This window comes from Poecilia reticulata, linkage group LG12 (genome assembly GCF_000633615.1).
Source record: "Poecilia reticulata strain Guanapo linkage group LG12, Guppy_female_1.0+MT, whole genome shotgun sequence".
NCBI classification, from domain to species: Eukaryota; Metazoa; Chordata; class Actinopteri; order Cyprinodontiformes; family Poeciliidae; genus Poecilia; species Poecilia reticulata.
This window is the reverse complement of record NC_024342.1, coordinates 10,375,103-10,391,881: the sequence shown is the minus strand read 5'-3', so window position 1 is coordinate 10,391,881 and position 16,779 is coordinate 10,375,103. Positions and strand designations below refer to the sequence as shown.

The following is a 16,779-nucleotide window of genomic DNA, read 5'->3' as shown; positions in this document are numbered from 1 at the left end:
TACTTAAGTATTTTTAAAATCCAGGACTTTTTTACTTTTACTTAAGTAAAATGTTAATGTGGTACTTTGACTTTTACTTAAGTACATTTTTGACTGTGTATTTGTACTTTTACTTAAGTAAATTTTTTGAATACTTTCTCCACCACTGTCTAAATCTGCTCCTTAGTCGCATCTTTTCGGGGTTGGTACTGCCTCTAGTGGTGTGGGGGTGGTTACACAGCTAATATAATTACATTACTAAATCAGAATACCGCAAAGTATTTTGTGTGTAGGGGTGTGGGGGGGGAATAAGAAGGGTTCTGTGAATGCGCATATGCAACTGGGGGGTTCGGTACCTCAAAAAAGGTTAAGGACCACTGGTCTAAGGTGTGTATAGGGAGCAGGTGTGTTCACTTTTGTAGTACAGCTCTCACACTCTCTGATACTGGTTACTGAAAGGTCCAACATGGCACCTCATGGCAAAGAACTCTCTGAGGAGACAAATTGTTGCACCACATGAAGATGGCCAAGGCTGCAGGAGGACTGCCAAGACCCTGAATCTGAGCTGCAGCACAGTGGCCAAGATCATCCAGCATTTTTAGCTGGGCCCACTCAGAACAGACCTCGCGTTGGTCATCCAAAGAAGCTCAGTGCACGTGCTCAGCGTCACATCCAAATGCTATCTTTGAAACACATGTGCAGGGGTTCTGTCAGCATTGCTGCAGAGATTGAATAGGTGGGAGGTCAGCCTGTCAGTGCTCAGACCATACGCCACACTACATCAACTTGGTCTGCTTGGCTGTCACTGCAGAAGGAAGCCTCTTTGGAAGTCTGCACACAAGAAAGCCCGCAAACAGTTTGCTGAAGACAAGTCAACAAAAGACATCAATTTCTGGAACCAGGTCTTGTGGTGTGATTAAGATCAATTAGTTTGGTTTCAGTATTTCACAGTACATATTGGAGGTCATGAAATGTAACTCCCCAACATCTGCTGCACTCATGCAGCCCCAGACCATGACATTCCCACCACCATGCTTGACTGTAGGCATCACACACTTATCTTTGTACTCCTCACCTGATTGCAGCAACACATGCTGGAGACTATCTGAACAGAGCCTGATCCCCTCCCTCTGGAAGCTGGGTCACAGGGCAGTGTTCCAGCATGATAATGACCCCAAACACACCTCTAAGACGACCACTGTATTATTGAAGAGGCTGCAGATAAAGGTGATGGACTGACCAAGCATGTCTCCAGACCTAAACCCAATAGAACATCTTTGGGACATCCTCAAACGCAGTGTTTTTCAACCATTTTTGAGTAAAGGTACACTGTTTTAATTGAAAAAATCCCGAGGCACACCACCAACTAAAAATGGAAATAAAGATACTCTGTAGCCGCCTATATATAGTAATTCTTACCAAAGTCTCTTGAATAGGAATCAAATAAACACAAAAATGCATTTTTATCACATTTTACATTTCTTATTTCAAACTGCACCTAACATATCCACTTCAAAAATACACCTGATCAGTGAAACAACACTGTGGTGTTAAATTTAAAGAAATTGTAGAAAACTTCAAACTGTTTTACAAACTAATCTACAAGCATCTTATAGCCAGAATACAGAAAATAATTCTTATTCTGAAAGAAGCAATAATATTTGGGAAACATTTCACTTCATATTCACTGTTACAATATGAAGAGTTGCATGTACAANCATGTACAAAATGTCAATATCTGTATATTTTACCCACCTGGTGTGAAACCTGAGCATGTTTGGATGAAAACAGCTGATTTTCTGGCAGAAATTGAAGAAAGACAAAGCTCTTCCTCCACTGCTCTGTCTCTGTTTTTAGTTTTTATTGTAGTCAGGCTTGATAAGCTCATTTCACACAGACATGTTGTGGGAAATGGACTCATGCTCTTTCCAACTACTGCTGAGCTTCTCTGTCTTTTCCATCACTGTCTTGCTAGATACGATGCTCTCACCGCGACCTGTAACATTCATGCATCACTAATTCTCTCTAATGTAAAATGCTCTGTACCTACTGCCATCTAGTGGTAAGAACATTACATGATTACGCCGCTGCTACTACTACAGCAGATACTCGAAGATGGCATTATTTGCAGACAATTCATTTTCAAAAAACTAATTACCGTATTTTTTGGACTATAGAGCGCACCATACTAGCACCCTCAATTAAAAAAATAAAATAAAAACTGGAAGCTGCTCTCAGTTTTCCATTAGGACCCAGCAGAGGGCAGCAGAATGCCTCGTCCTAATAAATCTGCTGTAAGGACGCAGCCCTCAGTCTCAAAATTCAAACCATGGTTTCGTTCACACCGAACTTAAATGCAGCGGCTCTATTTCCCTCCTGTAGTGCCAGATCGACAACCCTCAACTTAAAAGCTGCATGATATGAGTTTGAAAACATTTCTCTGTCGTGCCTGCTGCTAGCATGTGCTTGTTCTAAATGAAAATTTGCTGTTCTTCTTTGATTTACAATTTTGACTTCTAATGATTCACTTCCTGCTAGAGAGCCCCCTGGTGGTTGAAGAAAAATCCGCAGAAAAGCCACAGCGGGCTACAATCCGCATGGTTCAAAGTTAAGGAAAAAAGTAGCAGCTTTTAGTCCGGAAAATACGGTACCGTAGTGAAATTGATTAATTTCCACGGCACACCTGACGATCACTCACGGCACACTAGTGTGCCGCGGAACAGTGGTTGAAAAACACAGCTCAAGCGGAAGGTGGAGGAACGGAAAGTCTTTAAAAGCCACCAGCTCTGTGATGTCATCATGGAGGAGTGGAAAAACATTCCGATGGCAACCTGAAAACTCTGGTGGACTCCATGCCCAGGACAGTTAAGGTAGTTTTGGTAAATAATGTTGGCCACACAAAATATTGACACTTAAGGAACTGTCACTAAGGGGTGTACTCACTTTTGTTGCCAGTGGTTTAGACATTAATGGCTGTATATAGAATTATTTTGAGGGAAGAATAAATTTATACTGTTATATAAGCTGCACACAGACTACTTTTCATTGTGTTGAAGTGTAATTTTGTCAGTGTTGTCCCATGAAAAGATATACTTAAATATCTGCAGAAATGTGAGGGATGTACTCACTTTTGTGATGCACTGTACTTGAGAAGTTTGTTCCACATGATTAAGCAGGCCGCAGGTTTCAAGCAATATGGGAAAGAGAAAGGATCTCTCTGCTGCTGAAAATCATCAGGTAGTGCAGTGTCGTATGACAAGGTGGCTGATTCAGAACAAAGATGCGTTTATGCAGATAAAGTCATAATGAGGAAGGTTTCTGTTAGACAAATTCATCGGATTAAAAGAGCAGATGCTAAAATGCCCGTGGATGGCCACCACATCCCAACACGGCTGTGACGTCAGCAAGGAGGTGGTGGAGTCATGTTTTGGGCCGAAATCAGGGAGAGAGCTGGTCGGCCCCTTCAGAGTCCCTGAGCGTATGAAAATGACCTCAGCAAAGTATATGGACATTCTGACTGATCACTCTCTTTCAAAGAGCCGTACCTTCAGTAGCAAAATCATCTTCATGCATGACAATGCACCATCTCACGCTGCAAGGAATACCTCTGTGTCATTAGCTGCTATGGGCATAAAAGGGGAGAAACTCATGGTGTGGTCACCGTCCTCCTCTGACCTCAACCCTATTGAGAACCTTTGGAGTGTCATCAAGCAGAAGATCTGAGGGCTCCTATTAAGATACAGTTCATATCAAAACAGCAGCTCTGGGAAGGTATTCTGACATTCTGCAAAGACATTCAAGCAGAAACTATCCACAAACCCACAAGTTCAATGGATGTAAGAATAGTGCAGGTGATATCAAAGAAGGGGTCCTATGTTAACATGTAACTCAGTCTGTTAAGATGTTTTTCATTAAAGTAGCTTTTGATTTTAGTACATGTGACCACTTAATGCTGAACATTCAAAGAATGACCGTTTGCAGTTCTATAAAATGTTTAGAAAATCTGCTGTGCATAATAATTTGGAACAATGCATTTTGAGTTTTTTATTTTTGAAAAAAAATACTGTTCTCATTGGGAGCTTTGTTCAGTAAAATTTGATTTATACTGTAATAGTTCATGACTTGAAAATTATACTGACCATAATTTGCATTGACCATTTAGGAAAATCCGAGAAAATATCACTTGCATAATAATTTGGAACACGATATATATACATATATATATATATGTGTGTGTGTGAATTGTAAATATGTATATTTAAGTATATAATTTTTAACTCACCTAAGACGAGAGAAGTTCTGATTAACTTCAGATAGTGAGGAAAAAAATGTGTATGCATCCTGTCATTTAGTTTATGAAAACGTCTGTTTTCAGCTGTCTGAAATTTCCCTGTACATGAAATTAGTGAATATGTATTATATACATATTGATATTGTACCTTCTTCAACCTGTTACTTGGCCGCATTACTTTATTTTCCTGGTATGAAATGAATTATATATTTTTTTATTGTTGTTCAATAATTATTAGGAGGAAGACGAGGAAAAGTGAAAGGGCCAACATTTAGGATCTCTGGAGTCCAGGTTAATGCCAAGCTTGTTATCTCCCACGAAGAAGAACTGGCTCCACTCCACAAGGCCATCCCTGCTGATCCTGAGGAGAGAAAGAGGTAAGGTTTCTAAATTTATGTTGAGTAACTTTCACCTTTCTCCAGTTCTTTTATTACCCTTGTAATACACACTGAAGTATCAACATCTTAACAGTTACTATTTTACAGTTTAAACTAGAGCTGAAACGATTCCTCGAATGATTCGAGTACCTCGATTATTAAAATTCCTCTAGGAAAATTTACCTGCCTCGAAGCTTCGTTAAATTATGCTTTATTAATGGGTGCTGTGGTGGCGCTGGGGCCAAGCACAACCCATGTATTGAGGCCTTAGTCCTCATGCCGGTGGTCGTAGGTTCGATTCCCAGCCTGCCGACATTTGCCACATGTCTTCCCACTCTATCATAACCCTCTTTCCTGTCAAACTACTTTCAAATAAAGGCCACTAGAGCCAAAAAAAAAAAAATAAATTATGCTTTATTATTTAGCGCACCGTGTTCTGGCCGGAACATTATTTGCGTTATGCGTAGCTCTTACTTCAGCCTCTGAGTTGTTGATGAAAGCTAAGTGTTAGCGGCATAACGTCCAATTTTCAAGTGCGGCCCATGGGGATTTTATTGATTGATAATGCCCGGGTTTTCAATGATTTTGGGGGACCAGTAAGCATCCTTAAAATGACAGGCGCGATACCTGGAGTACGGCAGCCTTTTTCCTCTGGGAGATGCTGGTTGAAAGTGAACAGCGGGAAGAGAACTGCAGGAGTATTTATACAGATGAGCGGATAGACGGAACACGGCGGGCAGCTGAGTAGTTGATGGTTACAGTGTAAGTGTAGCTTTATGGACGAATCGCACAATAAATTTCTTATCATCCCGGTCTCAGCAAATGGGTTACGGTAAATGGCTGGTAGATGAGTTTCTGAGTTTGACGAACGAAGGTGCCGTAAATATCCCGTATTGCTCACCCCCCCGTTCTTACTTTCATCCCTGGTCTACCGGTCCCTGGACTTATGTTCATCTGTCCCATGGTCTATTTCCTCCGCTCCGCTCCCCACCCGAAGCCCCCCACAATATGGGAAATATTGCACTGGACTCCAGACGACATTTCCCATATTCTGAAAGCCAAAGCTTTACAGGTTTGGGGCAAGGTGAGAGTTAATCTATTAAACTGACTGAAGATGAACACAGAAACTAAAAGCTGGAGTATAGACATTTTTTATAAGCGTATTTGTGAGCCTGCCTCTTTGTTATTAAATTGAATGTAATTTCAGACTTTTGTGTAACTTTTGCTGTGGTTAACTTAGAAAGTGAGCTATTATTGTTATTGTTTCCTAAACTACAAAAATGTAACTGTTAGGGATGCTAAAAAATGAACAATTGGACTGATATTGATATCCGATAGTAACACTGGTGTTATGCTGAATTTATCAGTATTTTGTTTTATCAATTTTTTATCCGATTACTCGATTAATCGTAAGAATAATTGATAGATTAGTCGATTAGATTACCAAAATATTTGTTTACAACAGCCCTAGTTTAAACCAAATAAAGGCTAGGAATTGAACTGGAAAGTTACATTACACCAAGTTTCTTATTTGTAAAAAATGTTGAGTCATGTACAATTTTCTTCACAATTGTGCATCACTTTTATTCAAGTGAATTATATTTATTTGTGATTGTAATGTAGCAAAATATGGAAAGGTTGAAGGGGTATGACTACTTTTACAAGCCACTGAAATGTCAAAAAGTTACAAGCAAAACAATGCATGTAGAAATGCTTTTTAAAAGAACAATCCGTTTCCTTATGTTACGTTTTTGTTTCCTTTTCAATGATGGCTTCAGATTGTCTACATTTTGATAAACATTGTTTTCACCTCACAAAATTGAAACTGTTCAAGCCAGGTAACTACTGCTCTTGACCCTTTGCATGTGACGTCACACCAGAGGTGTGACCAAGTCACTGTGTTGCAAGTCTCAAGTCTCTGTCCTCAAGTCCGAGTCAAGTCTTAAGTAAAGACAGGCAAAAGTCCAGTCAAGTCTCAAGGCTTTTACTTTAAGCCCTGCTCAGGTCCCATATTAAGAAATATGCTACACAAAATAAATAAATAATGAAGTAATTTATCTCATATGGATATGTATATTTTAAAACAAGTTTGTGTGTAAATCATTTATAAGATGAAGCTGAATTTGGTGCAGCTTTAGTTCAGCAGTCTGACGGCTAAAGGGAAGAACTGTTCCTCAGCCTGGTGGTTTTGCTCTGGATGCTGCTCAGCCTCCTGCCTGAGGGGAGCAGCTGGAAGAGTCTGTGTGCAGGATGGATGGAGTCCTTCCTGATCAGGAGCGCCCTCCTCCTGCATCATGATGTGTAGAGGTCCAAGGTGAAAGAAAGGCTGCTCCCCACAGTCCTCTGTGCATCCTTAACCACCCACTGCAGGTCCAACCTCTTAGCAGCAGTGCAGCTGCTGTGCCACATGGTGATGCAGATGCAGAGAACGCTCTCCACCACACAGCGAATTAAAGCTCCTCAGGACTGAGTTCCCACTACTGCTGTGTTGTCACCATGTGACAACTGGGGTGTCTTGCCAAGCATTAATACGTCAGCAGAGTGAAGAGGAGGGGCTCAGCACGCAGCCCTGCGGCAAGCGAGTGCTAAGGGTAATGGAGGAGGAGACGGTGTTGTGGATCCTGACAGTCTGAGGTGTGTTGGTCAGGATGAACAGAATCCAGTTGCTTAGTCTAGAGTTCAGTCCAAGAGTGGACAGTTTCTGCACCAGGGTCTGTAGGATGATGGTGTTGAAGACCATCATCCTGGAGAAGAACTCCAGGAAGAGCAGACGGCTGTAGAGTTCCTGCTCTCCGGGTGGGTGAGTGCTGTGTGGATCACTGATGAAATGGCATCAGCAGCAGTGATGTGGGTCCACAGTGATGGAGTGCTCGATGTGGGTCATGTGGGCCTTACAAAGCACTTCATGGCTGCTGATGTTAACGCTGTAGGTCTGTAGTCATTCAGGCCTGTCACTGTGGAACACTTGGGGACAGGGACAGTAATGGCTGTCTTTAAGCGGGTCTTACAGATGTGAAGAACTTCTTCACATCTGCTGTGGTCACCCTTGGAATGTGGTATTAATCTGGTGCTGAAGGGGGAATTAGGATCCTCAAAGCAAGCTTAGAACTTGAGTGCATCTGGCAGTGAGGAGTCCCTCAGACATTGTGCATCCTTGATGTTTTTTTGTAAATTATAAAAATATCAAAGCCTCCGAACAGATCGTCAAATAGCGAATGAATTATAAAAATTAAACCTGACAAAATGGGTATCAAAATAAAGATTCAATTGTGAGCTTTAATGTTATATTGGTACCAAACCTATAGAACCAATGTGCGTGATGCTCCACGCATATCAATACACGAACAGACTTCGCCCGAGTCGCCCCTTCTAGGTTTTGCTCCTTCCATAAGCTAAATGTGGCTACGTAGTGAAGCTAGCTAAAAGTGAATAACCTGAGTTTTAAGTCTCCTGCATTTCTAAGAGTGGTGGAGTGAACCGCTCCTGAGCTTTTTACCGCGTGCACAGTTCTAGCAGGGTCACCGGTTTAACAGATTTTTTGTGGTATTGCAAACTGTAAAGCAGACGACGGTGCTCTGCTGCGCTCCACCGTGCTTCTCCTGAGCGTCGTGCTAAGACTGCGGGAGGGGTAAACAGTTAAATCTAGTCAAAACCTTTACAAAAGAGGAGAAATTAAGCAAACATGGTCACTTCACCTCCTCACCTGAACATGGGGTTATTCATCCTCCTCCTCCTCCTGTGGATCACACAGGTAGGCTTTGCTTCCCTGTCATTATTTATTATAACGATAAGTATAATTAGAATAAATAATTTTAAAAAGCGGATTAGATCCACTGTTTTTAAGGGACATGGGCATTATGCATGGCGACCTGCATTTGTGTGGTTTAGGTTTGTGCTATTTGTGTGACACGCACATGATGCACCTTAGCAGATGTGCTCTGTGGCAGTTTCTGATATGAGCGGCATGGGCATGTCAGTCTTACACACACCCCTTCAAATAAAGTGTTACCAAAAAATCTCAATTTTCTACGAGCAATAGAAAAAAAAGCTACTAAAGATGGCCACAAATAAATGTTATCTGATGCAGCAGCCAAATTGACATCTAGAAAGGACCGTTCAACGAAACACTTAAAAAAATAACATTTTGATAATTCTTTAGCTTTATTACACTGTCAAATGATTTAACAGCAGAGTCAAAATTTCTCTAAAATCTGATTTAAAAAAAATAAAATAAAAATCCCTATTCCCTACCAGCAATATCAAGGAAACTATTGAAGATGACCAAAAATGGATGCCTTTTTTGGCTATCCATTTTATTCAGCAGCCTAATTTACCTGTAGTAGAGAAGTTTCATTGACATCCAATGGAAAAATACAAGTTGTGGAGTGGTCAAAAAATACTCAGTTTTGTATTTTTTGAAGAATCAACAAGTGGGACAAAATCATGAGGTGGAACAAAATTTATTTGATATTTTAAACTTTAACAAATCAAATAAAAAACCCGCAAAGTGGGGCTGCAATATTATTCGGCCGCCTTGTGTTAATACTTTGTAGCACCACCTTTTGCTGCAATTACAGCTGCAAGTCACTTGGAGTATGTCCATCAGTTTTCCACATCAAGAGACTGAAATTCTTGGCCATTCTTCCTTGCAAACAGCTGGAGCTCAGTCAGGTTAGATGGAGAGCACCTGTGAACAGCAGTTTTCAGCTCTTTCCACAGATTCTCGATCGGATTCAGGTCTGGACTTTGACTTGGCCATTCTAACACATTTATACGTTTATTTGTGAACCATTCCTTTGTAGATTTTGCTTTATGCTTGGGATCATAGTTGGAAGATAAATCTCCGTCCCAGTCTCAGGTCTTTTGCAGACTCAAACAGGTTTTCTTCCAGAATGGTCTTGTATTCGGTTCCGTCCATCTTCCCATCAATTTTAACCATCTTTCCTGGCCCTGCTGAAGAAAAGCAGGACCAAACCATGATGCTGCCACCACGTTTGACAGTGGGGATGGTGTGTTCAGGGTGATGAGCTGTGTTGCTTTTACGCCAAACATATTGTTTTGTATTGTGGCCAAAAAGTTGGACTTTGCTTTCATCTGACCAGGGCACCTTCTACATTTGCTGTGTCTCCCAGGTGACTTGTGGCAAACTTTAAACCAGACATTTTATGGATATCTTTGAAAAATGGCTTTCCTAAACTCTTCCATAAAGGCCAGATCTGTGCAGTGTACCTCTGATTGTTGTCTTGTTCGAGGTGAATGTTTAGAGGGACGGCCGGGTCTTGGCAGATTTGCAGTGTTCCGATACTCCTTCCATTTCTTCATGATGTTTCTGTGCTTTAAACACAACCCTGAGTCCATCACAGAGCAGGTGCATTTATACAGGACTTGATTACACACAGGTGGATTATATTTATTATAATCAGTCATTTAGTACAACATTGGATTATTCAATGATCCACTGAAGTTCTGGAGTGAGTTTTATGCGCTGAAAGTAAAGGGGACAAATAATATTGCATGCCCCACTTTGCAGTTATTTATTTGTTAAAAAGTTTAAAATATCTAATGCATTTTGTTCCACCTCACGATTGTGTCCCACTTGTTGATTCCTCACAAAATAATACACATTTTTGAACTTTGAAGGCTGAAAAGCAGCAAAAGGTTGAAAAGTTCAAAGGGGTCGAATACTTTTGCAAGGCACTGTATATTATGAATGTTACCTTGACATGATTGTTGTTTTGTTTTACCAAGAATTCGATCAGAAGTGACTTGAAAATGGTTGGATGCGCCTTGCTGGCTGCAGTGTGCACTCCTGACTCATAAGGAACATATTTTCACAGGGGAACAGAATTTCGCACAAGACCTGGTCTGTGGAAATGTGATTACTTCGTAGTACAAATGAGTAGAGCAGGGCTGCTGAAGTAGAGCCAGTGGAAAAGGTTGCTATTTCGTATCTGTACCCAACTGACATGACAGTAGCTATGTCAGCTGTTAGTGGTTGCGGTAACACTTTATTTGACGGGGTGTGAGTAAGACTGTTATGACACTGTCATAAATATGACAGTGTCATGAACATGAGTAAGTCTTCATGAATATTTATGACTGTTGTCATAAAGTGTCATTTGGTAAATCATGACACTTTTAATACAAAGTTGACATAACTCAAAATGTCTTTGTTATGACAACTTGACATTAACCAAGAATCATGTCATAAATGTCAAAATAGTAGTCATAATAATGTCATTAAGTGTTATTACACTGTCAGACAAAAAGTAACAAAACAGTAATTAATATTTCCTCTACCTGAAACAAAGCTAAACAAGTAGGACCAACAATAAAGATTTCATTAAGCTTTATTACACTGTCAAATTATTTAATAACAGAGTCAATAATAATTCCTTTTACATCAAGTGGAATAAGTAGCACCAGTTACGAAGATGTCATTAAGTGTTATTACAGTCATTAATATTATCTCTTACCTCAAGTAAATTGTAACAAGTAGCAACAGTTATGAAGATGTCATTAATTGTCATTACAGTGACAAATGCTATACTAACAGAGTCATTAATAACTTTTACCTCAAGTAAAGTGAAACTAGTAGCAACAATTATAAAGATGTCATCTAGTATTATTACAGTGATAAATGCTATGCTAACAGAGTCACTGATATCAAGTCTTACCTCAAGTGAAGTGAAACACACTGGGCTACTTATAACTACCATCATAGCTGTAGAACAAACCCTTTGTACATTGGAATAAAACAAAAGATAACCTGTTCTTCAAACAAAATGTTTAACTTCTGGTCAGTATATTGTTACTCTGAAATAATGATTGAAAAACTAAAACAGAATTACTTATTCTTTAACTTAAGAAAATGGGTTCTTTCAACAGTCAGCCATCTCCTTCGTCATAACCTTCCTGTAATGCTTTGAAAACATGGAGATTTTGTTGTCTTCATTTCCTGGCAGCAGTTCTTTGAAGGTGTCCAGAAATGCTCCATAACACCTGAGCAGAGCCACAGGCTGATGGCCTCCACGCAGCATTGAAGGCTGCAAAAGGATTCCTGACCAAGTCCTGAGTGCATAACTAAACATAATTATTTGAAGGTTGACTTTTTTGGTATTAAAACACTTTTCTTTTATTGGTCGRATGAAGTATGCTAATTTTTTGAGGTAAGAATTTTGGGTTTTCATGAGCTGTATGCCACAATCATCAATATTAAGACAATCAAAGACCTGAAATATTTCAGTTGGTGTGGAATGAATCAAAAATATATGACCATTTCATTTTTATCATTACATTATGGAAAATAATGAACTTTATCACAATATGCTAATTGTTTGAGAAGGACCTGTAGGTGACAAACTTTAGCTTCGTTTTAAACAGGAGGTTTGGCCATTATAACTTGTTAGGTTGGCCCCACAATATGGAAGATTTCTTCTTCATCAACACAATGCATGCCTGTTCGTGCACTGCTGCCTCTCACTGGTGGAGATGGTGTATTGCACTACTTAAAACAGCCTTAAATAATGTTTCAAATGCAAAGTTCGTAGACATCTTGCTGTAAAACTTTAGGATCAATTAAATTCAGAAATTTAAGACTAAACAAAATGGCAGAGGAATAAAATATTACCATATAAAGCTATATAATTTCTAAAGTTTAATCAGTAATACTTTTATAACAAATTTGTCAGATCACAATTTCTTGGTTAATGTCAAGTTGTCACAAAGATATTTTAAATAATGTCAATTTTGTATTAAGTGTCATGATTTACTGAATGACTCTTTATGACAACAGACATAAATATGCATGAAGGCTTATTCATGTTCATGACAGGTGTTATGTCATTTTTATGACAGTGTCACGACAGTCTTATTCACACCCCATCAAATAAAGTGTTACCGTGGTTACTATGATGACTATAATAAACGAGCCAGAACCTTATGGTGCCTTCACATCAAACGCGTTTCACATGTCAGGTGTGTCTGGTTTACATTCAAAATCCATGTGGAGGCACATCGATGGCCCATCGTGGCGCGGTTCGCGGACAATTTGACGCATCAAGCGTGTCCAACAAATAAGCCAGCAATGGGAAGACAACAGCTAGAGGAATTTTGACATGCCCTTGACATGTTTTTTTTTTTTTTTTTTAAACCTCAAGAAGTCTCTAGAGAAGTTTGAAAATTGATTAACATAGCGACAAAGTGGATAAATTGATAATAGTGCTTCTTTCGTCCTGATCACACCCCGACCCATCTCCTCTGCTCATTCCTTGACTCAGCTATAACTGTTGGATCAGTCACATTTGTTGAAATTTTTCTAAATTTGCCATGGGTGGGGTTTAGCTTTCAGAGGTTAGTTACACTTTAAAGAGTCACGGTATGCTTTAGAAAGAATGGCTGTTGAATTTTATCAGTTTTCTTTTAATATCTATCGATATAGGTTGTTATCTATAGGTCGATATAGAACAGAGAGATACATAGCCACACAGGCACACCCACTAGAAGGAAACAAATTCACCCTCGAGGAGCTTCTCACTGCCCAGTACAGCACTTTCTATCTACAACACATTTCATTCATTCTATTGGCAGAGACAGTTGCCAGGCTACAGTACTTTTATGTTTTGAGAGAGTAGAAGAGAATTTACAAGCGAGCAGAGGTTTGATCTGAGCAGAGAGAAGTTTTGAGCACGAGGTATGGGAGAACACAGTGGATATTTGAAAGAAAGAAGAAGTTTTGAGTGTAAGTTTTACAAGTTTTGAGAACAAGACATGAAATCCTGATTTCAGACTGAAATTGTGTACTCTCAACTTATGGCAGTGAAATTCCCCCATATAAGTTCCATTTACTAAAGGAACTCATAAACTGTGTTTAGTCTTTTTTTTACTTGTGTAAAACTCTAAATTGACAACTTTGCTAGGAATTTGAAAAATAGCATACTGTAGTTCTCAACCACAACCTGAGTTTGTTTTTTACATATTCATAATCACAAGAAGTATGTTTTCATGTCTAAGCCTGAACTTTTTTTAATTGTATAGGTACATGATTCCATGTCACTCGAAGGCAGCACACTTTGACATTGAATGGGGAAAGGAGGATGATTCGAGTCTTCTCATAGGAATTTATGAATATGGATATGGCAGCTGGGAGATGATCAAGATGGACCCGGACCTAAATCTCACACACAAGGTAAGTTCACATCATCTCAATGCGGTCTTAGCTTTGATAGGCTACTAAGCCAGGATATTATGCATAAATATGATAGATGTTAAATAATATTGGTTTATCATCAACCCCATACTAATATGGGGTTGATAATCCTTCAATCCTTGCCAATCCTCCTTGTGAGGGATTGTCAAGGAGATTACATTGACACTACGTGACTTTATCAATGGACTCTCTTGACTCTAGAGTAGAACCCATTTTCAGCCCTGTATTTCCATCCCTCACACTGGCACGCTTAAGATAATGTGGACTTTAATATTAAAATTATCTAATTATATATCGTAATATAACATATTATATTAAAAAATAAAATAAAACCCTTGCTCTTTCTATTTTCCATCTTTTAAACACTACTGGCCGAATGCATTAGCATATTATGTCTATTGCTTCTTTGGAAAAAGGATTAAATAAAAGAGAAAGTTCCCAGTGGAGATGGACTGCTGTCCACCTCAGCAGTAGCAAGGTTATCTGATCAACCCACTGTCATGTCTGGACACCAGCCCACGGGAAAAAAATGAGATAGAGAAAGAGAAAACAGGCCCTTGTGGCTCAAACATCAGACTAGCTCACCTAGAATTATCCTGGTTCCTCAGATTCATCAATCCTGGCATGGGTTTTAGGAATAAATAGATTTTCACTGAAGAGAAAGTCAAGACCAGTAGGGCTGAAACGATTCCTCGAGTGATTCGGGTACCTCGATTATTAAAATTAATTTTAATAATTTTATTAATTTATGTTTTGTCATTTAGCGCACAGTGTTTCAGCCGGAACATTATTTGCGTTGCGCGGAGCTCTGACTTCCGCCTCTGAGTTGTTGACAGAAGCTACGTGTTAGCGGCATAACGTCCAATCTTCAAGTTCGGCCCGCGGGGATTTTACTGATTGGTGATAATTCCGGGTTTTCATCGTTTTTGTGGGATCAATAAACATCCTTAAAATGACCGGCGCGATGCCGGGAGTTCGGCAGCCTTTCTGCTGTGGAGCTGCTGGTTGAACGGCGGGAAGAAGCTGAGGAGGATTTATAGAGGTGAGCGGAGAGACGGAACACGGCGGGCAGCTGAGGGTTGATGCTTACAGGGTAAGAGCAGCTTTACGGACAAACCGCACAATAAACTTATATCATCCCGGTCTGAACAAACGGGAAGTAAAGTAAAACAAGATTTACTTTAATAATAAATACGCAGACAAACCTTTATGTAATATTTCAGATAAAATAACCATGTTTATTAATGCAAAATAAACAGTAAGGATATTAACATTGTCATGTATAAAATGCTGAGTAATTATACTCAAATTTTCATTAAAATTAGCTCTGTGTTGCAGAAATGTAATGTTTCCAGTCTCTGAAGTCCATTTCTTAATGCAAAATCAATCTAATCAAGAAAGAGTAAATATAATATTAGTTAATTAAGACAACAGAGCGCAGTGCATTAAATCTACTCTTATAAGTACCTTTTTCCAATAAAAGTGGTAACCAGTACTACCCACTTTTGAACATAGATAACAACAAAACTAGTAGCCTGTTCTTGTTAACAAGATCTACGTGATATATTGGCATTATCTAGCCATCATTTAGCTAACATTGCCTCTATTGAACAGCTTTACTCAACTCACTCGGTTAGCTTGGGGCGGAAAAAGTTCTTTTGCTGCCATGATTCTAACACACCTGAGCAGCTCTGCACATCAGCAGCATGTCTCCGTCGCTGCCGCACAGGTGTAAAACGACACGAGCATCTTAGTGCTCATGTTGCGTTTAAATGTAGCTCGGAAAAACACATTGCGACATGTTAACAATGGATTACACAGTTGTAGCGGTTGAAAAAAATGCTTGAGGCAGCGGGCTGTGATATGGGAAGTGTGGGAGCCCCTGCTGCATCAGGTCGAGATAGGACTATCAGAAAGTGGGTCACTCAGGTAAAAATGAAAGAAATTGCTTCCTGTACAGGGGGTGCACGGCTGACTCTGTGGGCAGCCAATGACCGCCCATGCCGCCGGGCCTGCTTGGGAAACCCACCCAATAGATTTGAATTTCTGACTTGCAGATTCACTCCTAGATGTAAATGAAATGATAGTGGGCCGCTGATTGCGTTGGGGCATTAATGCTACAGCAATCCCTCATACTGAGCATGCATGGCACAACAGCTGAACAAACGCGGACACAGTCTCTGCACTTCGCATTGCCTCATTGAGCCTGCTGCACTTTTGATTTCTGTTTTCCTTTTTTCCCCTCTTCCTCCATGTAATGCTTTGGTTCATTAAGATGTATATCATTTGCTAATGTCAATTTGGTAGCATAACTTATTTCATCATACTGTGATAAACAGTTGAAGTATGCTGACAACATGCTGGCTAATGTAAAACAGCAAGACAACAGTGGGTAACCATTGGCAACTGGTAACTGTTTAAAAGCACTTTGGCTCTATCTGAAGTCAGGTTGCCTGTGCTTTTACTGTATTGACAAACAAATATTCCCTCCAAATTTTCATTTTTCATATATATTTATTTATTTTAACATTTGGAACTTTTATTGGAGAAGACTGTCAAGGAAGGCATCTGTTTTTTGTGCTTAATATGTTCACTGGTTTTATCTTTTGGGATAAAACCAGATTTAATAATGGGTACTTTCTACTTTACTACATTTCTACAAAACTGTCGCGTTACTCGTTACATCCAAGTCGCATTGAGCTTTTTTTCTGTTAAAATGTGAAGTTCAGGGACTTAAGGTGGCGCCGTAAAATCCAAGCAATAACGTGACTTAGTGTCTGTTGTCACCCATCGCCTCCCCCTTTACTCGCACGCGGAGCTCCAGACAGCGCCGATTTATGTTTTCGCATCCACCTGAATAATGTGTAGTTGCGCCAATGCCCATGGCACTTAAACAATATTATTTTACCTTTTATCTGTAATAG

The 16,779-nt window shown here is 39.6% G+C and overlaps 1 protein-coding gene across 2 annotated transcripts in view; it reads left to right on the top strand.

The window, feature by feature from the left end:
• chd1 (chromodomain helicase DNA binding protein 1) overlaps positions 1 to 16,779 on the top strand; it is a 100,622-nt gene that overhangs the window by 60,679 nt on the left and 23,164 nt on the right. For both annotated transcript variants that reach the window (XM_008423828.2, XM_008423827.2), the window contains exons 26-27: positions 4,509 to 4,647; positions 13,684 to 13,834. In XM_008423828.2, the coding sequence (XP_008422050.1) occupies positions 4,509 to 4,647; positions 13,684 to 13,834 (290 nt within the window). The remainder of the gene's footprint in view (positions 1 to 4,508; positions 4,648 to 13,683; positions 13,835 to 16,779) is intronic.